This window comes from Triturus cristatus, chromosome 7 (genome assembly GCF_964204655.1).
Source record: "Triturus cristatus chromosome 7, aTriCri1.1, whole genome shotgun sequence".
In the NCBI taxonomy this organism is placed as follows: domain Eukaryota; kingdom Metazoa; phylum Chordata; class Amphibia; order Caudata; family Salamandridae; genus Triturus; species Triturus cristatus.
The window spans coordinates 1,226,286,267-1,226,313,382 of NC_140590.1; the positions used below are offsets into that span (position 1 = coordinate 1,226,286,267).

General features: G+C 42.8%; 1 protein-coding gene across 1 annotated transcript in view; it reads right to left on the reverse strand.

Moving 5' to 3' along the window:
• Positions 1-2,522: 2,522 nt before the first annotated feature.
• The window catches only part of LOC146811663 (serine protease 27-like), a 275,582-nt gene continuing 250,988 nt past the window's right edge, over positions 2,523-27,116 (reverse strand). The window contains exons 5-6 of the mRNA XM_085618635.1: positions 23,961-24,130; positions 2,523-4,078 (exon numbers count right to left, since the gene is read on the reverse strand). Coding sequence (XP_085474761.1) covers positions 3,749-4,078; positions 23,961-24,130 — 500 coding nt within the window. The 3' untranslated portion in view covers positions 2,523-3,748. The remainder of the gene's footprint in view (positions 4,079-23,960; positions 24,131-27,116) is intronic.

Consider the following 27,116-nt stretch of genomic DNA (forward strand, 5'->3'; position numbering starts at 1 on the left):
CAAGTGATGGATCCCTTCATTGACCGAAACTCACTTGTCTCTTTTAAACCACATAAAGCCCATAAATTATTTACTCAGACCATTCAGCAATATCAACTTATAGATGCTTGGAGAATTTGCAATCCTACTGCTAGAGAATTTACGTTTTTCTCCCCAGCTCAACAAACTCAATCTAGATTGGATTATTTCTTTGTTTCACATAACATGTCCCAAACTTTAAAGTGCGCTGATATTGGCTCTATTTTGATCTCAGATCATGCTCCCATTTCCATTCAATTGGATATTGTTTCAAAATCTAATCTACTTAGAAGATGACGATATAATAACTCACTTCTTCTGGATCCAAATTTTAACTCTTCTTTTGTTCCCCTTTTTAATGAATCTTTTTCTTTAAATCAAACTGACACTCTTCCCTTTTCTGTAATTTGGGACGCATTCAAAGCAGCTGTTAGAGACTTCATCATTGGTTTTGTCTCCAGAAAACGTAATAATGCTTGCAAAATAACCATTGATCTTTTGACTGAGAAAAAGAGACTAGAACACTCCTATTATTCCTCCAAATCCAAAGCCTGTCACTCACAGCTTATGAAGGCAAAATTTCAATTTAACAAAGAATCAATGGTTAACGCTTTACTCTATTTGTTGAAATCTAGTGAAAAGTTCTATAGCTTAATCGGGATAAATGTGAAATATTGCCTCTAACTAAATATATGTTTAAGGAAGATTTCAGTTCTTCTAACTTTGCTTGGAAAACACATCATATTAAATACTTGGGTCTTTATTTCACCCCTTTAATTTGGACAACGTTTTCTCTTTGCATGGAGAAATGTTTACATAAAATCTCCTCTCTGAGCACTAAATGGCACCGGTCCTAAAGCTTCCACTATTTATACTCATATACATTCCTCACACTCCGTTAGAGCAAAGACCAAAGTTGAACTTTCTTGGGAGGAGGATCTTTGGGGTTGATTGGCCATCTTCTCTGTGGAACAAAATATGGTCCAAAATTAGGAAAACTTCTAGAGAGGCGAATGTCACGCAAAAGTTATTTTTAATTTACAACAGCCTTCTACTACACCTAGTTTTATTACATAAATGGCATGTCACAGTACCGGATACCTGCTGGTCCTGCTCCTCCCACTCGCCGACTTAAACCACCTACTTTTTACTTGCCCACAAGTACATAACTTCTGGACTTCTGTTTGGGCTCAAATCAACTACATCTTTAACTCCAGTTTCCCTTTCTCTATCACACATTTATTTATGGGTAGTTTATTTCCTATTTGGGAAGATCATATTTCTAATACAAAGATGTTCTTGTTAGCAGTCGCCTTTAAGCAGATCACAAAAAAGTGGAAGGATTTTATGAATGTATCTTTCGAAGCTTGGTGGTATGCAGTTTTTTTTATCACCACAAATTGGATACAGCATTTGTTCATCCTGTTCATCTAGCCATGAAGCGTTTAAATTTATGGTCACCTTACATTGATCATTGATTGCAGTGCTAAACGCCCTTTTTCTTTAACTCCTGCTCAACAAGAAGTTGTTAGACCTCCATGATATTCCATATCTTAGTTAATAATATTCTATAATATATGGTTATATTTCATCTAATGTTATTTTGTTATATGGTTGTTATATGCAATGCACTGATTTATTAGCATATTAATAATGCACTGCTTTATCAATCCAACTTACTAATGTTTGCATGATATTTTTATCTTATATGTTCTCCTTTTCTTTGCATCCTTCATAATATATTGTACTGTATCACTTGCTTTCCTAATAAACTTCCTTTTTGACCTGAAAAGAAGAAGATAATTTCCGTTTAGAAGCAGCGTTTTGACTGTTGAATCTGGATCTTCCATCCTCCTCTCAGGGATCAACTTATCTTACCCATCAAGTGTTTCATTTCACCTTTTGGATTCCCATAAAAGTGTTTCTAGGGGCATACTCCTTCTTCACTTATGTAGATACTGGGGGACAGATTTATCATGGTATATTGTGTTGCCCTTGCGTCACGCATGGTATTGCAAGGGCAACTCTATACCTAATATAGATTAACCAAGCATCACATGGCCTCCTTGCATGGCCCTGCATTGCTTGGCAAACTTAGAGTAATGCAAGGCAGCACAAGTCCCTGCCTTGCATTAGTCTGCCCTGGGAAGTGGTTCCGTTGGTGGAGGGTGGGCATTCCCATGCAACCACCCATAAGTTTTGGCACATTCCCAGATTTACCAAGACTGGTAAACCTGTGATTGCGTCAAAATCCTACATCTTCCCAAGGGAGTCACAAAGAGGAGAAATATCTTTATTTCTCCTCATTGTTTCTTTTTTTTAAGTGTGCTGCATTCTGCAGCACACTTAGGAAGAGATAAAAACCTCATAGGATTGTTTTTGTGCAGGAAGGGGGCAGAGAGCAGAAATGTGCCATCTCTTGATTGATATTCTGCATTCCTGCCCTCTCCCTTTTACTCAGCGCAGCAAGTAGTTTTGCTGTGTTGCGTGAAAGAATGATAAATATGGCCTTCAATGTGGCAAGCAAATAAGTAATCATGGATCTATGTGCTGCCCAAAATTCCAGAAATAAGGGGGTACATGGATGGCAAACGTCGGACTGGAGTGAAGTAAAAAAGAAACAACCGAGAACATGGCGTCCATTTTGACTCGGACCAGCAAGAACAAAGATATATGCCAATGTGAGAGTAGGCCTGCCCTGAAATACCCTGCAAGCAGCTATGATAATGTATAAAAGCAACAATACTGTATAGATAATATTTAATTTATGGTGGGATGTAGTGATGCAAGCATGAAAGTATAAAAACATTTTTTTAAATTATTATTTGAGATACATGTGCTGATATGTCTGCACTTACTTTACTCCTTCAACACCTATTCCTTATCTCATGGACATCATCATAAGTGATTAGGGAGGTACATTTTAAACTTAAAATGACAGTGAGAGATTTCTGACAGAAAACGTTCTAACACTCATTACTGTTGGATCTCATCTGGTATCTTGCTTGTGCCTTGATTGTGTGGTAAAATCACTTGATAAATGATTCTACTATGGCACCGGTCAGTGTGTGGATGATCAAAGGGGAATTTCTCTGTCATACAGTTATCTTCATCAAAACAACAAGAAATATGATACAAAGGGGAAGATTTACCAAAAAGTTATTCAACGCAGCACAACCCCCTGCGAGACTGCGCTGCATTGCGCGACAGGGAGGGAGCAGGAGAACGCCATAGTTTTCGGAAATATGGCTCTCTTCTACCCCTACCAAGCACACACCTTAGCGCCATAACGCTACGGTGCGTGCATTAGTCTAGCATAGGTTTTGTACAGGAAGGGTACCCTTCCTGTACAAAATACGAACCCCAGACATGGTGCAAAGCTTTTCCCACTTTGTATGTCTCCTCACAGTGCAGCATGCATGAAAGTCGGAAGAGGAAGGAGAAATGAAAGCATTTCTCCTTTCCTGCACCTACTTGAAAAGGGCGCAGTTTTCTCACACTAAACCCTGTTTACTTTGTTTAGTAAATTGGATTTAGCATGAGAAACCTTGGGTGGTTGCATGGGAACGCCCATGCTCCACTCCCTTGGCCCAGAGTAATACAAAACAGCACTAAATGCTGCTTCACATATTTTGCGCTGATTTGCGTCACTTTTGTGATGCAAACACGGCGCAAAATCTTAGTAAATCTCCCCCTAAATATCTAGGAAAGCCACATGATCAATGCACTTTTAGAATTCCATCAATAAAATAAGTAGTAAAAATGGGAGAAAGAAAGCTAAGAGGCTACACAAAACGTTGCTGTTGTTTTTGCCGATGACGCTAGTCGCGCCAATGGTCGTAGCAAAGCTGCCGCTTATACTGCTGCTAGTGACGTTGAAAACCCCCTGGTGGAATGTCACATTTGTCACATATCGCTGAATCCATTCGGTGTAAGCGGTGACACGGGTGTAGACTCCAGGGCGATTGGCCACAGCGCATCCGTACCCCCAGCTCACAACGCCGGCCAGGAACCAGGTGCCGCCCTCTGCTGCACACGCCAGGGGTCCTCCGGAGTCTCCCTACATGGCAAGGGGGTAGCAAACATACAGGAATGTTAGAGGCGAAACATAACGAAGGCAAACAAATAGAACAGGTGGTGCTATTGGACTTTCCTCTGTTCTTGAATCGACAGAAACAATTCTATTACTTGAGGTTATGGGTGAAACCAAAGAATTCACATTTCAAAGCGTGGTCGGTTTTCAAGCATTTTCAATTAATGCTCAGGCAGAGGTTTAATTCCTCTGAAATGTTAATCTGAAAACCAGTGGCATAGCTTGAACAAACAAAATTAAACAATATTCCCGCTCAAACCTCCGATTCTTACTACAAGAATCACTATATTTCCATTGAGAAACCATTCTTGGAATCCAAAATTCAAAGGATTTTTCAGAATAGAAGTGAGTGGCAAAAAATGTAATAATACCTGCAAAACCAGTGAGTGAGGATCTTGGCAGCATTATGAAATTCGGATCAGTGCACTAAAAAAGACTTCAAGGGTGTGCAGATTGGAATAATGGGCTATTTTATCTACTGGAAATTAGTGGCCAAATAGCAAAGGGTATCTAATGTTCACACGGGCAAACAACACAGGAGAAATGGATGCATGAGCAAATACGGTGCTTAATTTGTAAATATTAAAGTGCCAGGACCCACATTTTTCTCAGCTGACGCTACTGAATGTCGGGGGTGCCAATTACCAAGGATGTATGATCTTGATTGCACCTTATACCTCTTCCTTCCACCATTATAGTCTCCCTGCCCCTTTATCTCGCCATGCCCCTTTATCTCCCCCACTATCTCACTCTTGCAGGTTCTTTCTCACCCCTACTTTACCCCTTTCTCACTGTTTTTTCGTATTTCTCTTCCTTTCCTCCTGTGCTGTCTTCCTCTCTCCTGTACCGCGTCCAAGTCTAATGATTAAAAATAAGTTGCGGTCCCGAATAAATAGTGCCGGTGGACAACACCTGCAACCACCAGCTCAAATTAGGCACTGAGCAAATACCGCCCTACTTGCAATCTAGTTTGAAATCGAATTAGTTGTGTAGCACTAATCAGGACTTCTTTCCTTCTCAACTTTCTGGGGAAAAAAAGAACCTATCAGCATGACTTAATTTGGTACTTCAATGAGACAATACGGGTTTCCAGCTCAAGCCCTCATTATATTAAAGTACTACATTGAAAAATGTCTTCTTTTTCTCACTGTCAAATAACGATGATGTAATCCTACCAAGATATGGGGCGCGACCTGTCGAGGCCAGCGGCGAGTGTGCATCGCAGCCTATGGCTGAGTAGGCTCTCCGTTGATGGAGAACTCTGCTGGTGCTGTATCATATCATGATATTCATTACGCAAGGCATTATTACCATGAGTAAGCCCTTAAGGACTTTCAAATAAATATATCCCTTTGAATTACTAATGTTACAAAATTCCAGAATCCCTAGATCCCCTACATTTTTAGACATCTTACAAATGTGCCCATGCTTGTTTATTAATTTATTTTTCCATAAAACTCCATCCCTACCATTGCCAAGATTATAAGTGGGCCAGATTTTGGGGAGGGGGCACTGTGCGCCTGGTAATAACGTTTCAGGTCGGTATTCACACACCTAAATCTGGCTATTCCGATGTAATCCCCCAGAATGGGGAATAACCCAGTGAACCCTTTTTTCCTAGTGAAAGTACACTCAGAATTTCCAATGTCATGCGGAATACCCATAGAGGGTTCCACCTGCTCCTAGCAGGCAGTGAATAGGAACCAGGGTGAGTGTTTAGATAGAAAGAATTATGGGGGGTGTCATTTAGGCTGTGGGTTTAGAAGAAGGACAATTCCATGCTAGCCCCATGCTGCAGGAAATGGGCCGGGTGGAGCCCTTGGCTGTGGTCTGGTTGTCCTTGTAGACTCATACTCATGAGATTTCGGGTCAGAAATTTGGGGTCCGTAAACGTATGCCCAGTATCCCACTCCCAGAGAAAGTGAGTGCAGGACCACTAGTCTAGTTGTGAGGTGGTGGAGTGGAGCTCATTCAGGGTTTCCGCTCAGCAGAACTTTTTTTTAAAAAGGGGACTGTTTGTTTTCGACAATCTTCAACGAGTCCCCTCCGCCACCATGGTGATTTTTTTCTGTTCTGGCTAAGAGCCGATGGACGAAGCCCTTGAGCCGTTATACTCTTCAACTCTTTATATGCAAAAGGAATTAGATAATTGTCACATTCCGATGCCACACTGTTAGGACTCACGACCTGTTTGACTATCCCCCATTGTTTGCCCCATTTTAGACCCCTAGATGCTGGTTTTCTTACTCTGAGTGCCCTGGGCTCTGTTGGGCAGACCCAGTGCCAGTGCTATGTTGAAAACAAAAGTGAAAGCATACACATGCATTTATTCGGGTACATTATGTGTAGGGTAGTCCTAGAATTGGCATGACCTACCCTATAAGTCACTAGTAGATAATACGGCAGGGAGATTAAAACTACCATTAAGTCCCCAATATGTAATAAGGCATGCAGTTTAAGGGCCAGCAGCCTTTAGTGTGCGTGCATGTGTGCACAGATGACAGTCTGAGGTCATTTTAAAAGCAGCCCACTGTCGCAGCACTGCTTTTAAGTGGAAATAGAGCCCAAACTTGATGTTGGTGGTAGGGGCACTTAAGAAGTGATACATTACAATATTTGGGTCTTTTTGGTACCCCCCAGGGTGTCCCCTAGGTGTCTCAGGGGTGGGGAGTCATGTCATTTTCCAGAGGGCCATTATATAAGATGTTTTATATGCCATGGTGATTAAGAAATTGCACATTTCACTTTTCCTCTTGTATGTGTAGTAACGTGCCTCCCAAAATTGACTTTGGTTTTAGGAGCACTGTGGAGTAAGGATCTACACTATCTTGCATATTCAAGGACCCCTAAAGTCTCCCCTGGGTGTCCCAGGGTTGGGGGGGGGTCATGTAACTATAAGCAGGGCTCTTATAAAAGATGCTTGACCTGTCCTGATGATGTACAAATTGCACATTGCACTTTACCCGTTGTAGATGCCTAGAACCCTACGATAACATGGCAATAGTTTACGAATGCATAACTATCGCTAGGAATTGAATTAGGATATCATTCAAGGGCTTAGGAGAATCGCATTGATAAATACAGCAATATGCCATTGTTGAATTTATCCTAAATTGCACAGAAAATTAATTATAAGACTTTCTTGCCTGTAGGTCAAAATGCAGACTTCCTGTCCTCTTCCCTGCCTGATTAATCAGACTTAACAGGATTAGCCAGGCTGCTATGATGAAGTGATAAGTGGCTCACCCAGGGAGAGGCTATCTGGTAGAGAGAGAGACATAAATGCCAGAAAAGGGGTGAGGCATTGTAAAGCATGGAGATTGAAACGGGTAATAGGACAGATAGGGAATTCCATGTCCTTCTACCTACCAGCCCCTCTGACCCAGTCAGATGGCAGGCTTAGGCTAGGAATTAGAAAATTGGTAGGGGGAGGGGAGCTATGGAAATGAGGCATACTGGGGGTTTGTTTAACTAGTACTTGCTCCTCTGCTGATATTTTAGCCATACTGAATTTTGGAGGAATAGTGCTTTCTGGGAGAAGATTATGCCACACTTTGGAGAAAGTGGTCATGCTCTAGGGTGCTGCCCTACACCTAATTGGACTGGAGCGCTCTCCTGCTTGACCCTAGAGAACACAGAATAAATATGTGAGAGGAGCAGAGCCTCTTAGATCTGCTGCTTGAAACTAAACGATGAATTATTTTTCCCAAGCTTGAAATTTGATTTGGACCATCAGGCCCTGCATTCTGACTTATTTTGCCTGCTGCATTACGTGGCATTACAGCCCTTTGGAGGTACCTTGCTTCAAGAGGAATAAAGGGTGGAGTCCCTGCATTCTACAGGTTAACAGAGATCACCTGGACCATCAACACTAAGATTCCCCTGCCTGGAGTGTGTCCAGTTGATTTATAAGGGTTTTGTCCAGGTACATTGTAGGAATTATGGTCCCAAATTTTCAAGGACCATCCTGGAGCTTCTTGACCCTTTGATTGCATTCTGGACACTTTGAACTATCAAGAAGAAGTTCAAGAAGGATATCCAGAAGTTTGGAGCAACTTTGGAAAAAAGCTCCATAAGGGGAGCCAACTCAACTGCCAGAGCCAAGCCATCCACCTTCAACTGCAAGCCGGCCTGACCTGCTGCCTCATCCCGATGAAAAGCTCATGAGGTCCTACTTCCAGAGTTTGACCAGGAGCTCCCTGAAAAGCAAGCTGGAGAACCCTCACTAAATCCAGCCTAGTGAAGAGCATCAAGGAACCCCAGCAGAAACAGCTCCAGAAAAGTTTCAAAGTCAGCAGGTAGAAGTTTGACCAAGGCCACCCATGAGGGGTGTGCGAGCAGGGTTCAATCCCAGTCAGCCTGAAACTTTGACTTTGTCCCGGTCAAGCATAACCAGAGGTCACAGAGTGGCACTATAGGTTTCTAAGTGCTATATAGTTGTAAATATTTAAAAATGAATATCTCTGTTTCCCTACATGTAACTTTAAAGATACAAATATTTCGTATTTTAATAAATTGGTGTTGGATTTTTTCTGTGGGTTGTGTCTCCATTAGCTACTGAATTGGTGTTTTTAAATGGTTTACATCCATGTGTCCTAGGTTACGCCTGCCTGCTCGCAGCCAAGTTACCAAGGGTTGTGTTATATTCCAGAGTTAGGCGTAAGTAGCAAAGCTGCAAATTTTTTCTTTGTCCTCACAAATAACATTTCCTTCTGTGACCTTTGGCACACAATTACAAGCAAAAAATTGTTGGATGAGTTTGTCTGAAACTTAAATTGGTTTTACATCTAGCTTCGCACAACATTATCACAACGCCCTGAACATCAGGTACAAGATCTAATTTCACACTACGCACAAATGACATCACTGTCTTCATCTACCAGCAACAGGGCTATCTATATATCCGTAACATCACTAATCTATGCATACATCGCAAGGCTGATTTCTATTATAAAAGTTTAGCATCCCGATAGAATAGCAGAGGAGGTACTTCCGCTGACACCGAGGGTCCTTACATGCTGAGAAATCTCCACTCAGCAGTCTGACATCTGGTGAGGGGTGTCCAGTTTGTGACCAAGACGGGGTCCTTCACTCTATCCCATCAGGTAAGGGGGTTGGAACGTCTCTTGGGGGGATTCTTGGCTCTACACCTAAACACACTCTAGGTACACTTAGAGTAGGGTTCGCATAGTAGGAGTACGCTAGATTACTGTCTTGTTTATATGCCTGCATATGTACATTGTTTGGCACCATGATAGAACTATATCCACTAGTTTTTACGCTCTTGGTGCTTGTAATCACGTTGATCTGCTTCTGTTTATTAATCATTGTAGCACAAGTATTTCATGCAAGAATACAGTTAGTTCAATAAATATTAATAAAAAAGTCCCACTATGCATCCTCTGTATATTACTCTGAGAATAAGTGAGCACGAGTGACTGAGCGAAAGGTTCTGTACTGTTTCCATGATCCATGAGGGGTCAGGGTTGTCATGTTCAGAGGTTGCCAGAAACTATTTGCTCCTTGATAGGTTAGGGGGGCATACAGTGGCTGGCTTATAGGCCAACATATCCTGTAGGGGTGTCTGGAACCAGTCTTGACACCAAGCACTTAGTTTATGTTGTACAAACAATGTGCAGGTCCTACAGATTGGTAGGAACTACATGACAGTTGAGCATGGACATAATTTACTAAGACCTATTCTGAGCCCTAGACTGTGTTAGTGGCTTTATTTCCAGTGGTAGATGCATATGTACCACTGCTAATAACCCACTTTCCAACACATACAAACACAATTGGGTTGACACCTAAAGTTATTAAATTATCAGCTCTAAGACTTAAGTTTTGCTACTTTAGGCTTTTTCCATCTACAATGAGGCTTTCGACCTTTACTATTCAGAACCTTTTTCCTATAGACTGGATATTATTATGTAAGGTCAATGCCACCCTCAAAAGATCATGGTCACCTTTGTCACAGCAGCAAAGGATGAGAATTAGTTGCTAATGTGAAATAATAAACAATAATACTATTTACATCTCTTGACGCAATTGGTGGGCCAGCCTGTTGCACTACTAAAAAAGTCGCTCTTTCAAATAAGGCAGTTTCTTGGCTTTCATAACTCCACTTAAATTAAGACCATGTTTATGCATTCTGCTCTCTTCTCCATGTAATTAAACCCATTCATATGGTCTTCATATTGGACTAGCTGTGTGTCTAAATAGGAGCAAACAATTATGCATTATGGAGGTCTTCAATCTGATTGGTACCAACATTTGGAGGATTAGAACATATAATATTGCTCTAAAGATCTATAGCATGTTCTTACTGAAGATAATTTACCCTAATAAATATGAGATAAAATACCAGCCATAATACAGCATTGTCACCTGATTCCAAGGGCTACACTAGTTGGTAAAGTGCCTGACCCAGAGTGGTGCACCATTTTTCTTTTGCCAACGTGGATCCCCTCTCACCAAATGTAAGCGGAGAGAGCCCGGATAGCCTTACATTAACAAGTAATTGCCAGTGAAGAGGCTGCAGGAGGATGGAACTGTTATTTCATGAAAGCATTCAGGTGAGAGGCTACACATGCACCCACAGTTCTCTCTATTCACCCACCTTGTGTATGGGTTGGAGCCTACCTGGGTGTAGTTGTGAGGGGGCTTTAGGCCAGAGAAAACAATTATCAATCAAGAGCCTCTCCTAACCAACAATTTCGGGTGTCTACTGTTAAAAACAATAGATTGGCTTAGTTGTGGTCTTTGGGTGGAGAAAACGTGCTTGCTTTCATAGTTGCAAGTAGCATGCTAAGAACAAGAAGACTATTTCCACAGAACATACTCTACCTCCTTATCAAAATAACTCTTCCTACCTATTTATACTGGGAATTGGGCCTCCCTAGCCCAAACAACAGTGGCCAAATTGACTCCTCAGTTGAAAACAATGAAGTCAGACAAGAAAGGCCACCATAACATCCATTAACTCAAAACAAAGAAACAGAAAGGAAAACTGCTTGATAAATTCACTCATTCCCCACCTCTTTCTTGCTGACAAAGATTCCTGTTATGAAAAGATAGACCACACACTAGGTAAGTGTGACTCTCTTTATTCTAGTCATCCGCTCTCCTCAGTCACATAGAACCTACGTTACACAACATTCTAAGGTGAGCTTCCACAGCTCGGGCGTACCAACTGTGTCAGAGTGGGAGGGGGGGGGTTGGGCTATACCAAGTGTAAGGATGGAGATTATAACACATCTCCTTATGTGGGGAAACAAAGGAAAGGCTTCACAGTTGGGGTGAGTTAACCACTCTGTCTTTGCTCCATGTCTGTCCATTCTCCAGACGAACTACATTGCGTCCACACTTGACCACACCTTGGTGTGTATGGTACTTGCTGCGTCCTGGCGGAACATGAGTGGGCATCTTAACCTGTACTGTGGAGCCATCCTTGTACTCCTGGGCTTTAACGCCATGCTTCTGGTCGTACCATCCTTTGTATTTGCGTTGGTGTTGAGCAATCTTCACTCTACTCTTACCAAGGTCGGGGACTACCCTTCTTCCTCCTCCCAACCACCCCGGGTTCATTTTGGTGCAGGGTTCCCTCCCTCTTAAACACACGAAAGGAGACACCCCTGTGACAAGATTGGGAGTGGTATGGTATGACCAGATGCACTCTCTTAACGAATCTTCTACATCGAATCCACTGGTGATGGCCAATTGGATGTGCTCTTTGATAAGCCGATTGGCCCTTTCTACCAACCCATTGGCTCTTGGGCAATAGAGAGCAGTTTTCTCATGCTTTATATTGAGATTCTCTAAAAACAACTTCATAGTGTCTGAAGTAAACTGCACCCCATTGTCTGTCACCAATGTAGTTGAGATGCCCTCATATACGAAGACACTCTTTAAAAATGAGATAAGGTTGCTTGTCGTGGTAGATGACGTAAATTTGAAATTCACCCAATGAGAGGTATAATCAACCAGAACAAACATGAACCTCTTTTGTGTACCCAGGATTTCCATAGGACCAATAATGTCCACAGCTAGTTTTGTCCAAGGAATTTCCGGGACTTCAACCGGGGATAAGGGAGTATTGTGTGTGACTTTGCTTTTGTCACTACTAGCACAGCTGATGCACTCCCTTACTTTTTGTTCAACCATAGAGTCCATTTTTGGGAACCAGAAACAGCTCCTAACTTTGTTCTTAGTGAGGCTCCTCCCTAAATGACCCTCATGTGCCAAGTCAATAATTTTGTTCCTCAAACTCTTGGGAGGAACCGCTCTGTTCCCACGATGTACCACCTCCGACACTATTGACAATTCATACCTCACCTCCCAAAAGTCCTTGATGGGATCTGGAACTTGTGAGCGAGTCTCAGGCCACCCATTGAGGATAAACTGTTTTAGAATGTTCATTTCACTGTCCTCACTCACACTGGCGTCCCATTCCTCTTTACTTAAAGCAGGGAGATGTATGGCTAAAATGGGGACGTCCAACTGTTCCTCACTTGAATAATCCACCAGTGGTGCCCTAGATAAATAGTCCGCAATCACATTTTCTGGACCTGGGAGGTACTCCACCTTAAAGCAGTAGTTTTCTAAACCCAAGACCCATTTAGAAATTCTCGGGGAATTGTTATGTACACTTTTAGACGAGAACATAAAGGTCAGAGGCTTGTGGTCTGTATGTATAACAAATTGCATCCCCCACAGGAAAAACTTAAAATGATTTACGGCCCAGTAGCACGCCAACGCCTCCCTCTCAATGACTGAATAGTTTTTTTCCGCTGAGTTTAGGGTACGTGATGCAAAAGCTATAATAGTATCTTTGCCTTTATCCTTTTGTGACAGCATCGCACCCAACCCTTTATTGGATGCATCCGTGGTGAGGATAGTTTTTTTCTGTGGGTCGAACGACCCTAGCGCAGGTGAACCCAGGATACACTCTTTTATCGATTTCACTATCCTACTATGTCTCTCCTCCCACACAAATTCTCTGTCTTTCTTTAAAAGTTCACGTAGGCCTTCACACAGATCTGCAAAGTTTTTCACATACTTTGACATGTATTCAACAAGGCCTAGGAAGGATTTAAGCTCCTCTTTACTTGAAGGGTTTGCCGCGTCCCTGACCGCTTGAATCAGACTGTGCTTTGGTTTAAACCCCTCCTTAGATATGGTGTGACCCAAATAATCCACAGAGGTCACTTTGATCTTGCACTTATCCAGTTTGACAGTTAAACCCGCTTTAGACAATCTCTGGCACACTGTGTTGAGGATATCATCATGTTCCTCCTCCGTTGCCCCATACATCAGTATGTCATCCTGGAAACACAGCGTATTTTTAGTACCCTCCAATACCTTTTGCATGACTTTTTGGAAAACAGATGCGGCCGAAGCCAGTCCGAAGGGCATCCTGATGAACATGTAGGCCCCAAAAGGTGATGAAAATGCCGTTAGGGGTCTTGACTCAGGATGTAACTCTACCTGATGGTACGCCATAGATAAGTCTATGACCGAGAAGTAACAACCTTTCCCCATAGTGCTTAGCATCTCATTTATGTTGGGCAGTGGGAACCTCTCCACCCAGATATTGTCATTGAGACTGCGCAAGTCCACACAAACACGAATACCACTTCCATTAGCTTTAGATGCAATAACCAAAGGGGCCAACCATTCTGACGCCTCTATTGGTTGAATGACACCCATGTCGCACAATTTATCTAACTCACTTTTGAGGACTTCTCTCAAACGGAAGGGAACTGGTCGGGCTCTGTGGACCACTGGTTTGGCACTCCTCTTGACTTTTATTCTGTGTTGGAAATCCTTCAACTTTCCCAATTTCTCGGTGAATAGGTCGGGAAACACCTCTTGTATAAGGTTATTGCTATTGGGAATGTCTACTAGGATGACCTGGTTCTCATTGTTGGGATCCAGGATGATGCCCAGATCTTTCTGGTGTTTCCACCCTAACAGGTTCGCACCCCTCTCCACTACATACACCTTGCCTACAATTGTTCTACCCTTGAAGTCTATGTGACTACTAACCATTCCCACCAAAGGGATAGGGTCTCTAGTGTATCCCTCCGGCGATATGTCAGGGGGAACAAGCATACTCTTGTCACAGCCCAAGGAATTCTCAAAATCAGCTAGACTAACCAACGTAAACGGTGAACACGAGTCCGCATACACCTCAAGAGGTTTGTTGTCAATGAGAATGACACATTTGGGATAATTTGTCCTTTCCACTTCTTGGCTATCTTTCACCTGGAAAACGAATCTAGCTTGTGATTCTCCACTGGTATTTACACTCCTAGCAGGGCTGCTTGAACTAGGACCCTCCCTGCACACCCTGGCTAAATGTCCTCTTCTATTACATTTTTTACATAATACCCCCGTGCAGTACAAAAGGGGCTGTTGGCCAGGTGGTTATTACTGCCACACCTAAAACATTTCAACCCTTGGGTCTCCCTTCCTGGATTACTATATGGTGTGCTTTTACTCTCTTCTCTCTTGTTAACCTTAAAAACTTCCCTTTCTGGCCCTTCACTCTGAATGGCTGCCACCACATCCTCTTTAATTTTCATTTCTCTGACACACTTGGCGGTGTGCTCCACCGATTGTGCAATAGCAACGGCATCCTTTAGAGATGGATTTTTCGCCAACAGTTTCTCTTGCACCTTTCCACTATTTGTACACCTTACAAGTTGATCTCTTATAAGGGAATCATTCAAGTCACCAAAATCACACAATTGTGTAAGGCCTCTCAGGGCTGCTATGTAATTATTAATCGACCCCCCTTTTCCTTGGGTGCGACTAAAAAACTTATGGCGTTCCAGTACCACATTGACCTTGTCACCAAAATGTGACTCCAATTTCATCATAGTAATATCATACACATCAAAATTTTCATCATCTTCCAACTCAGGTTCAGGTAAAGTTTCATAAACTTTCCGTCCATGAACACCCAAATTGTGTAACAAGATGTGTTGTTTGCGCAGAGGAGAGAATCTTTCACCTCCCATGGCGATTAAATAAGACTCAAATAGCTTTGTCCAATCTTTCCAATGTATCTCTGGATCACCACAGTCGTTAAGGAAAGATGGAGGTTGACTCATGCCAGGAGTGCCCATTTCGTGAGGTTACCAAGAAGAAACGCTATAATACTTGTAACCTTGACCAAAAATAGAGGAAGTGCAATTAATGGCAACCCGACTGATGCAGGAGGCAAAGAAAGCAACAGCAGGATTATGCTTTCCACAATTAAATGAGTCACGCCAAATAAAACGCACTAAGGAGTGCGAGTCACCATGGGAGGTACTTTTGTTTTGAGTAAGGCATAAACTGACAAGTATGTGTGCGTGCCACAGTAGAACACGCAGATGCACGCTTTAGAGATGCACACACTGTGTGCATATCACAGAGGAGAATGATCACGCAATATATATATATAGCCACGAAGCGTATTCCACACAACCGTGTGCGAGCCAGGCAATTAAAGAAAACTGGTTGGACCTTACTTGTAGTCCGGAGGCTTCAGACAGGTCGAAAATTGGAGCGCCGGTGGAAGGTTTCGCTGTGAACCACAGAGACAGCAGACCGGCCCTGGAGATGCTGATGCGCCGGAGACGACACAACGGGGCGGAGCAGAACGACCCCTCAGGAAGGCAGACTCACAGGAACAGCAGTAGCCGGACGGAGACCAGCGCCGGAGGTGAACACCGCAGAGGCAGGAGTTACCACACGATGTCGAAGGAAAACCTCCACTTCAGGAATACAGCACAGCAGCCAACTCGGAGAGCTTCCGCTAGTCAGGGGAACGGAACACGGAGCACACACCCGGTCCTTCACTGAAGCGCTGTTACGACTTCCACCTCCTGACAGAAATCCTTCACCCTCCGCCTGGAGCGATGGTGTCAGATGACAGCGTCACCCAAACTGAAAGAACAGCACCACAAATGCTTCAGTCACAGTTCCTTCCAGGAACGCTGAGGCGACTCGTAACTCTCCACTCGGCAGGATCGTTGTCCTTAAACCTGAAGCAGGGATGTCAGCTGGCCTGAACAGACAGCGCCGGAGTAGAGGAACAGAGTCACCACCAGAGAAGCAAAATGATACTCCAAAGCCCAAGACTGCCTAGTACATGGGCACTTAGCAGGAGAGAACACATAAAAGGGGAGATGACCAGCTGCCCCCTCCGCAGTCGTCGCCAGTGTTATGAAAAGATAGACCACACACTAGGTAAGTGTGACTCTCTTTATTCTAGTCATCCGCTCTCCTCAGTCACATAGAACCTACGTTACACAACATTCTAAGGTGAGCTTCCACAGCTCGGGCGTACCAACTGTGTCAGAGTGGGAGGGGGGGGGTTGGGCTATACCAAGTGTAAGGATGGAGATTATAACAATTCCCTTCCTTTAAATTGGTGCGCCATGCACAAACAGTGAAACACACCCTATTAGATGAATGCACTGCCCCAAGGGCAGCTACAATTCTGTGCTGTCCTGGGGGCAGAAGATTCAAGTGAAATATAGAGCAGCTACTTCAAAGCTGCTACGTGTTTCACTAAGCAGGCAGCCACCTGCCTGCACTTTAAAGAGGGATTAGAGATCCCTTTGCAGACGGATGGAGTGAGTGACTGCACCCACCTGCAAGGGGATGACTGGGACATCCATGGGACCCCCTTTTCCCCCTCCAGAGGGCTGCAAAAGGGTGCACACTGATAGCGAACGACCTTTTTGTGACAAACTTTCAGTGTTCCTCCTGACAGCTTCTTTGCCTTTGCACCCACATCAAGAACAAACTGCTGGTGCCAAGGCAGAGATTGACCCATTTGCATGGGGCCATGTCCCCATGTAAATGATGGAACGTTCTCTTGAGATAGTGCTGGTGCTACATGTGCACATGTGCTATCTGTATTACAGGAGGGGCTGCACAAGCATCTGCGGTCCATTCTGCAATACCAAAGTGCCCTGAGGGCGCAAAAAGCTGGCACACATGCCCAGTGCACTCCCGGGGAACTTCCTGTGGTACAATACTGGGACGGCATAAATACTCTTTTCCTTTGTTTATTCTAAACCCTGACCTCCTGTAAAAAAAAACACAAAAAAAATACCAAGATTCCTACATCAAAATATGAGTATATATAACTTTGCAGGGCTGGCAAGCAAGTTTGACATCAGACTGAGTGCCTTTTTAAGAAGGTCTGATGTGATCTGCCTCCAGGGGACATGGACGACCATAAACAGTTATTATCTAGAAGGCTACAAAACCTTCTTTGTGCCAGTCACACCCTCTACATCAGGAAGAGTGAAGGGGGGTTTGGCCAGTTTTGTTTCTTTAGCTGTCCAAGTCAGCTCTGTCATGTTGCCTCAAGACTACCCCAACTTACAGGTGTCGATATTTAGGGGGAAAAATAAGTTATTGCTTTCAAACGTTTATAACACGGTAGTTAGTCCTTCAGAAATATGCAGTATTAAACAGCTGGGTTTTTGTCTGAGAAACATGACCCGGAGGAAGCAGATTTGCTTGAATGTTCTCATTGCAGGTGACTTTAATGTCCATATATGGGGGGGTTAAGGACATGTGGTGTGCACGCAACGCATTTGGGCTCTATCTTAACAACATCTTGAATGAGTTTGATTTTTTGTCTGCTATGAATAAGCTTCCCCCGGACAAAAAGGATGTTGTCCCCACTTTTACTGGGAGAGGTTGTGAGTCTTTTATTGATTTTAGTTTTGTTTCTACACTTTTTTTTTCTTATATTTTTGATTTTATTATAAAGGATAGCGTGTACAGGGACCATAACCTGGTGTGTGTCTCAACTGGATGGCCCTGGGTAAAATGTTTTGCCAATAATGGAGCAAGGGGGGCACTGACAGCCATGGACGGGGGAGGAGACTGAAGTGGGTACAGAATATACCAGACCAGGTTTATGAGTCCCTGCTCACCCAGTGTGCCAAGGAGTTCCCCACTTGCTCAGACAGGGCGGCAAAACCTTCAGGCATCCTGGAGGCTTTTGGAAGCACGTCAGGAGCTATATCCAATCTACTGCAGGCCTCAGGCAGGTCCCCCTCTTACACAGGTCTGAGATGGTTTGACTCTGAGTACTCCTGCCCCTCCAGGAGATTGAAGGAAGCTTTGAGCTTTGAGCACCACACCAAGAGATTCCCTGGTTGTCAAGAGGTATTGCAGCCAATATAAGGCTGCCTTGGCAAAGCATAAGTCTGCCCTAAAAGAGGAGGCCTGGTAAGACCTGGTAGAGGCCAGCACTGTGCGCAATACCTCTAAGTTCTGGAGCATCATCAATAGCCCATTTTGAGCCATAGACAGAGCAAATTCACTGGATGACAATATTTTCATGGATGATTGGATAAGTCACTTTGAGGACATGTTCCAACCTGAACGACTAGTGAGGGTAAATCTGGGATCATATTTAGTGCACAAGCGGGAAGAGCAGGTATAATGAGTTTAACTAAAAATAAGGCCCTGATTGGATTCCATCAGACCTCTATATTTCTAACCTGGACATTTGGGTACCTGTACTCACTGCAACTATTAATTCTGTGGTCATAATTGGCTGACCAAACTTCTTTGGCATTATCTACCACTGTCCCAGTTTTTAAAAAGGGAGATCAGGTCCGCACTGACTGTTATAGGCCCATCTTCCTTTTGGACTCTGTTGTAAAGGTGGTGGGCCGCATGATCCTTGACAGGCCCACTAGCTGGGTAGATGACAATAATATCCTGACCAAGGTCCGATATGGTTTTCGACCGGGCTGTTCAACGGTGGACCAGAATTTTAATTTGTCCATGCTATTGAACAAGTATACTGTAGCCCGTACTGGCACCATCTACTTAGCTTTCATGGATCTGTCTTCCGAGTTTGGTAGCATTCACAGATCCAAGCTTTGGCAGATAGTTTTCTCTATCGGCATCAATAGAGACACTGTTCTATTTTTAAGGGATCGCCATAGTGACACCAAAGCTGTAGTACGCTATTCTAAGGATCTCAAAGTATCCCGTGAGTTTTGTATACAGAGAGCAGTCCGTAAGGGTGTTTCCTGGCCCTTTTCTTTTTAATTTATAAATTAATAACTTGGAGCAGGCCCTTTTGAAATTAAATATTGACTCCCCTCCGGTTGGCAAGCACAGTTTGCCTGTCCTTCTGTATGCTGATGATGCTGTCCTTCTGGCGAGGACAGTTAAGGGTCTACAATGCTTATTGAACTCCTTTGAACATTTAATGGAGGATTTGGAATTGTTACTTAATAACAGCAAATCATTTATCATGCAGGTGAGCCAGTGTCCAGCTAATCCCTGCACTTTTTTGGTGGGGGTTACTGACGGCCTTCTTACCTAGGGGTGGTGTTTGATGTAGCCCTGAATTGGGGCCCCTTGACAAGTCAAAAGATAGGGTTTTTGCAGCTGTTCTTAACTTTGCATCCAGATTAGGAAGTAGACCGATCGGGGCACTTTTGCAGATTTACAAAGCAAAATGTATATCGAAGGTCACCCATGGGAGTGAGATTTGGGTTTATATCGAGCACAACATATTGCAATCTGTTGAAAGCACTTTTCTGAGATGGTTTCTCTGCTTACCCCAGTGTATACCATCGTTTATAGCCCACGGAGAACTTGAGATGGCTTTCCTTTCAGATGTGCTGGCCTATCATCCATTGTCATTGTGGATGAAAACCTGGATGAAAAAGGTAGCAACCTAAGTGAAGAAATCCTGAGGGATTGTCTTTCCCTTGACTGTTCTAACCGTACTTGCTGGTTAAAGTATATCATAGAAAGTCTTTTCAGTATGGGAAGGGCTGATCTATTTGAAAATCCAAAGGGATTATGTAGAAGGGATATGAATAGGATAAAGGAGAACGTCTTCAAAATACGCACATGGGCCAGGGAAGAAGAGGAGTTGTGGTAGCCCAGTGTTCATAGGTATTTCCTGTTAAAGACGGTGCCATTTACAGAGCCCTATCTCTTATGGTTTAAAAGTGCTCACAACCATTTTTAACTGACTCGGTTTAGTCTGGACCTCTTTCATTATCTCCTAGCCCAGCCCATCCCCGTGGTGCATATAGAGGGCAGTGGCTCTTACACTGTGGCTGCGACGGAAAGTCTCCTCAGGATATGATTCACTTTTTAATGTTTTGCAGTTTTTATGAGGCTCCAAGAAAGTCTTTTATTATTTCCATTCTTGAGAAAGCTAGTTTTAAGCAGGTTATACCAGCTTTTATATTTTTACAACTGCTTTCAAGCAACTCAGTATTACACACTCTTAGCTTTTTTATGGCTGCAATTAGGCTTAGGTCCAGCTGCGATTAATTTTTATGGTTTACCGTGGTAATATGAAATTGTTTTTACTATGGATCCATCAAATATATTTGCTATTTAACTCTGTATTATATATTGTTTGTGTTACATTATTTGATGGAGTCTTTTTTAATGGTGTTTGTTTAACTTTTATGATTTTCTTGTAAGAACCAAATAAAGTTGATGATGATGATGAGTATATGTATGAATCCATATTGTAGCTAAAAGAAAATAAATTGTATAGACTTGAAAAGCATTTCCAACCACTTTGTCTCCTCTTTAACAACTGTTTATTTATTTATATTTTATTTGAAAAGTTTTATACAGCGCAAACATGACCCTTTAGGGTATTAGTGCTTTCGAAATGTTAAGAGAGAAGAGAAATACAGAACCAATAATATCATAGTCAGGAACAATACAGGATAAGGCAACTCCCCAGAAGAGGGAGAGATCACCTCAGTGTCAAGACCAATAGATCAAAATCAATAACATAACAAGTGACATTGGACAGTAGACATGAGTCTAGTTAGCTTGTCGTTGATAGTTTCAGAGAGAGGAGTTCCTAGGTTCTAGAGCAGACATTTTTAACTTCTTTCTTGAAAGATGCAGTTGAGGGATTAAGTCTGATTTCAAGGGGCAAAGAGTTCCAAATTCTCGGGGTGATGCCAGCGAAGGCTTGGTTGAAGGTTTTATTTTTATAGAATCTCTGCAGTTTCAAAAACAAGGTGCTAGAGCTTCTGTAGGATCTGAAGCTGCCAGAAAGTTCCAGTTTCTGAGCGAGGTATCTCGGGGTATGAAAGTGTAGAAGTGTAGGGCTTTATGGGTCATGCAGGCAACTTTTTGCTGTGTTCTTGCTTAATAAGGGAGGGATTTCAAATTTTTAGTGATGTGATTTTTTCTTTTAATTAATAAATATTTTTATAAATATTTTCTGCAGGCATTACAATCTTCTCAACAATGCATCGGGAACCATTGACATAGGGAGTAAGTACACCATCATTCAAGTTAGCAATAGCACAGTACATTGGCAATGTTCTCATATTATTCATTCATAAAGACAGGTAGTACAGTACGGGCGCTGTGTTAGCTGGGGCAGGCCATCGTTTACCCCTATATTCTAATCGTATCGTTTTAGCCAGGGTGCCCACACCTTGTAGAACTTCGGGCATTCTCTGGCACAGTAGGTAACCTTCGTTGTTTCTTTTTGATCCTGTGATGAGCCTTGCAGCAGAGTTAAGGGAGGCCATTAAAGGAGCCATCTGAGATCTGGGCAAGCTTCAGGGGGGTGAACTTCCATAGTCTAACCTGGGAATCACTAGGGCTTTAATAGACAGACTTGAACTCATTGAGGGGGATGAAGGGTTTTTATTTTCTCAGGATGTTCTTTTGGAGGTTTACTTGTTTGGTGGCAGCACTGATGTACTTCTGCTTGTTAAGGTTCTTGTTGAGAGTTAATCCCAGTGATCTAGCAGGATCGATAACTTGTAGCAAGAAGTTGAGGGCTGTTTGTTGCTTCAACCATTTCTCAACGACGGGTGACTGTTTGGGAGGGGGATTGGGAGGAATTCAGTTTTTAGAGTGTTTAGTTTGAGTTGCTTGCAAGTAAGCCAATTTAGTTTTTTTTGTAGAGTTAGGATGAGGGACTTGATGTCCTATTGGCCGGAGACATTCAGGTATGATTGGGTGTCATCACCGTATTTGTGACAGTGGATGCTGGATAAACTCAAAGTTTCCATTAAGGCTCCATGAACAAGTTAAAGAGAGTAGGTGAGAGGGAGGAGCCCTGTGAAACCTCTAATGTGACCAGAGTGGTCTTAGATAGAGACTGATTAGCCTTGAATCTTTTAGTTTTGTTTTGGAGAAATGAGGCAAAACAGTTTAGGATGGATCCTGATAATCCCATCCTATGCTCAAATAACTCTAGTAGGTTATCTTGCTTAACCACATGGAATGCCGGAGATAGGTAAAAGGGGGAATAGGAGGCATGAATCATTCTGATCCAAATTTTTGCTGTATAGTCCACAATGTGTGCAAGAACCTATTCAATGTTATGCCCGAACGTAAGCCAGATTGAAATTGGTCAAATAGATGAAATTGTTCAATGTGCTAAGAGAGTTGAATGTGTACACATTTTTCAAGGAGCTTCACCAGAGTTGGAATGTTGGAGATAGGGCAGAATTTGTTTAGGCCAGTGTGGTCTGCCATTGTTTTTTTTAGGATGGGGGAAACAGACTTTAGGCAGTCAAGGATAGTATCTTGAAGTAGACAAGCATTTACAATGGGTCTAAAGTGGTGGAATAGATTTCTTGATCTCATTGAAGAAATTGGCAGGTAGAGGGACGATGCAGAGGTTTGAGGGTTTCAGAGCTGCTAGAAGTTTTGAGACTGTCACTTTCCTCAGAGGTTTTGAAAGAGTTCCATGAGACATTGTTTTTAGGGATGTGCCCTGGGGGAGGTGATTTCCTAGTGTACGATTCACGTATGCTTTTTGATCACAGTGAACGAGAGTGCAGTACATGTTCATTAACATTTGTCTATTGTACAGCATGTATTTAGTCATAAAAAAAGCTAAAGTTGTGGATTTTTTCACCTGAAGTCCATACATAAATGGGTACACTACTGGAATGTATGGTTGGGAAGGGCTGTTAAATGATAAATGTGATCCCTATCTGCCAAGAACAGAGGAGGGGATGTTGGTAGTTTGCCAGCCAACTTTCTGGGCCTGTAATATTAAATATAGCCTGCAAAGGCAGTTCTTTGACTTGATGGCCATTTCACAATATCCCCCTCATGTGCTAATCTACATTATAAGGTTATTCCAAGTGACCAAGGAGTTAATTTAGAAGATAGTCGAACTCTGAGGTAAATTGCAGTATGTATTAAGGGTCAGCAGGGGATCGTTTATTCTTTATAATTAAGGCTCCCTGTTTTCTGTTTTTACTGATTTTTACAGATAAATACAGACAGAAAACCATTTATTTTCCTGTCTGTATTTATTTTTAAATGTGGATAAAAACAGAAATTGGGTAGTTTTCGAGTGATTCTGAATGTTGTCAATCATGACTGCAAGGCCAAAAGCTGTGCAGATTGACAGCCAAGGAGATTACAAAACCACAGGAATTTTAGTAAAGAGCCTTAAACAGCAGTAGATTTGCACAACCATGATACTAAAATGTGCATGTTTCATTATAGGTGCATATTTTATCATCTGAGTGTGTATATATATCATTGAAACATGTCAGGCGTTCAGGCACAAGTGAACATTAACCGGTTAAATAAATGCAGAAATATACACATTTCAGCTTAATTTTTTCACAAAACCTAAAATAAATATGGATACATACAGGTAAAATTAGTAAAAAATAAATATGGATAAATACAGACAGAAATGACAAAAATATAAATACCATAAAACCGGGAGCCCTATTTATAATGCATGGTCAGATCATCATCAGTTTCTTAAACATCACACATTCTTGGTCACTTGCTACTTCATGAGAAATAGTTAAACTAATACCTCACATTCACTCACCTGACAAGAATCTTTTCCACCATTCACATAGCCGGCACATATCATGTCGCTGAGGATTAAAGGTTTCATGGAGCTCACATAGGACCCTATGTGATAGAGACGATCGCAGGTTGGTTGGTCAATGAGTGGGACCATCACTTCTTGCATTGTCTTTGGATAATAAAGATGAGCTGGTGAAATAAACAGATACTTTATAGAAGATTCACTCTAAGAAAACTGCTTAAGTAACCACAACTGATATGTGACAGCAGTCTCACATTGCCTATATTCAAGCGCCATAAAACCTGGTTTGATAGCCTCAAAATCCACATGTGCAGAAGGTAGCCTTATTTGTTGGCCACAACGTGTGACTCTTCCCCTTAAAAAGCTATTTTGCACAAAGCATTAGCTCTAAGGGTGGTTTTAAAAGGAACCTAAAAACAACGTAGAACAGGAGTGATATGAAAACCAACGGATTACTGTGAATAAATTGAGTGATACTGAGTCCAGATCGACTGAAAGCCCCCATTCTGGAATTATTAGTGCTACACGTAGTGCCCATGTTCAGACATCATTTTGCTATTATTAGGACACTAGGTAAGCAGCTTTGTGCAGATAGTTTAATGACCACATGTAATCAAATAAAAAATGCAATAAGGTTATTCCAGACTGATCAGGTATCGGCAAAGTTTTATTATTGTCGGGGGTCTGCAATGGATTCTATGTGGCTCAGAGTATTTTTGAGTTCTGAGGTTTAATTATACTTACCCTTTAGGGCTTCACAACCTGCTTTCTTCTTCCCTCAACCCCCCTCCCTCCCATCCTTAGACATAAACTGAAACATGTTCCATCTAAACATTAGGCTACAGCTAAAAAATCTTGGGTTCTCCGTGGCCATTACTGTGGCTACTTAGGAGTGGGGGCCTAGCATCAGGTCTGTTAGAGGGCTAACTTTAACATGGACACACGTTTGGTATCTGCTGTGAGGTCTACTGGAGTAAAACATCCAATTGTCTAACTTTTCGCCCCCTTCCTTAATGTGCATCCTCACACATCTGGCTGGATTTGGCCTGTTTGCAGAGTGGTGTAAAAAGGGGGCGTGGCCTCGGACCACCTCTCTGAAATCCAGCTGTGTGGCGCTTACTGGAGGTACCTGGTGGGCTAGTTGGCCCCCAGGGATCCTCAGTATTCAAGGGGATTTAATCCCCCAAGTTAGAACGCGCCAGGGATTCTGTTTGCAGAATGGTTGCAAAAGGGAGCGTGGCCGGTGTCTACCACTCAGTAATCCCACTGTGTGGGGCTTACTGGAGGTACGAGGTAGGCTAGTTGGCCCCTAAAGGACCCCCAGCAGCGAAGGGGACTTCAACATTCCCCTTCCAAGAGCATGCCAGGGAGCGTGTTTGCAGAGTGGTGGGCAAAGGGGGCATGGCCTGTTATGAGAACTTAGCAATCCTGCTGTGTGGTACTTATTGGAGGTAATAGGAGGGGTAGTTGGCCCCCAAGGATGTCCTTGGGGGCCAAGTACCCCTCTTGTTAACTCCAGTAAGTCCCATACAGTAGGATTGCTAAGACGTCTTAGGCAGCAATGCCCCATTTCTCCATCATTCTGCAACCGGGCCTCCTGGCAGACTACGGGATGGCGGATGAAGTCCACTTTACTCCTGAGGGATTTTGGGGGTCAAGAAGCCCTTCTGGTACCTCCTGTAAATCCTACGCAGCGGAATTCCTGAGTGCTGGTCGGAGGCCCAGCACCCTTTCTCCACCACTCTGCAAACGTGACTACTATTTAAAGAAGTGTTTGCAAAGTAATAGGGTTTGCATTTGCGAGAGTAAGAGCTATTGGCATTGTAAATGTAAAAGTTTTTTAATAATGTTTTTCTGGAGTGGAGTGGATGTACGATGTGTGTAGTAGAATTATGTGGTACGTTGTGCAGTGAAATTACGTGGATAGAAATTATGTGGTATTTAGTGTATAGGAATTATGTAGAGTTGGATGATGTGTTATGGAGAGTAATTATGTGGTGTTCTGGCGTGGTAACCTCAGGTTTAGTCTTCCTCATTTCTATAGAAGCTCAACTATGAACTCAGTGAGACAAAAAGAAGGAATCACTGAGGAGCACTTGTGGACCAAGTCAGAGGTATGAGCAGGGCCACTGGAATTATGGAACTGTTTGGCTGCTCCGAGTTTCACACAATTAAACATTTTCCGCATTAGCCACATAATCCATCATCTGCTCCCTAATCTACAGATTTGAACAAAAAAAGCCTTGTTTCTAGCTCAAATGGCTCAAACGTTACAAAAATACAGTGACAAGTGTTACAGCATGGTGGAAGGCCCTTTGCAAACCTAGAACGCTCGCCTGTTACTTATTGCTAAATGTGTGTGTTACATTGGTACTAATGGTGTGCAAGCCACTCTTGCTTCTTTCTGTGCCTCTCTTGCCTCTTTCTGCATTTCTGTTGCTTCTTTCTGCACATATCGTTAATTCTCTGCACTTCTCTTGCCTCTTTCTGCACATCTCTTCTACTTTCTGCACCTCTCTTCCCTCTTTCTGCACGTATGTTGCCTCTTTCTGCACCTCATTTGCTTCTTTCTGTACCCCTCTTGCCTCTTTCTGCACCTTTCTTCCATCTTTCTGCAACTCTCTTGCCTTTTTCTGTATCTCTCTTATGTCTTTCTGTACCCTTTTTGCTGCTTTCGCAACTCTGTTGCTTCTTTCTGTACTTCTCTTGCCTCTTTCTACACTTCCCGTCCTTCTGTCTGCACTCTTTTTATACCTCTGTTGGTTCTTTCTGCACTGTGCTTGCTTTTTTTCTGTACCTCACTTGCCTCTTTCTGCACTTCTCTTCTTTCTTTCTAAACCTCTGTTGCTTTTTTCAGCAATTCTCTTAGCTCTTTCTGCACTTCACTTGCTTGTTTGTGTACCTCTCTTCTGTCTTTCTGCACCTCTGTTGCCTCTTTCTGCACTTCACTTGCTTCTTTCTGCACCTCTCTTGCCTCTTTTGGCACCTCTGTTAATTCTTTCTGCACCCCTCTTGCCTCGTTCTGCATCCCTCTTCCCTATTTGTGCAACTGTGTTGCCTCTTTCTACACCTCTCTTTCCTGTTTTTGCACCACTCTTGCCTCTTTCTGTATCTCCCTTGCTTCTTTCTGCACTTCTCTTGCCTCTTTCTGCA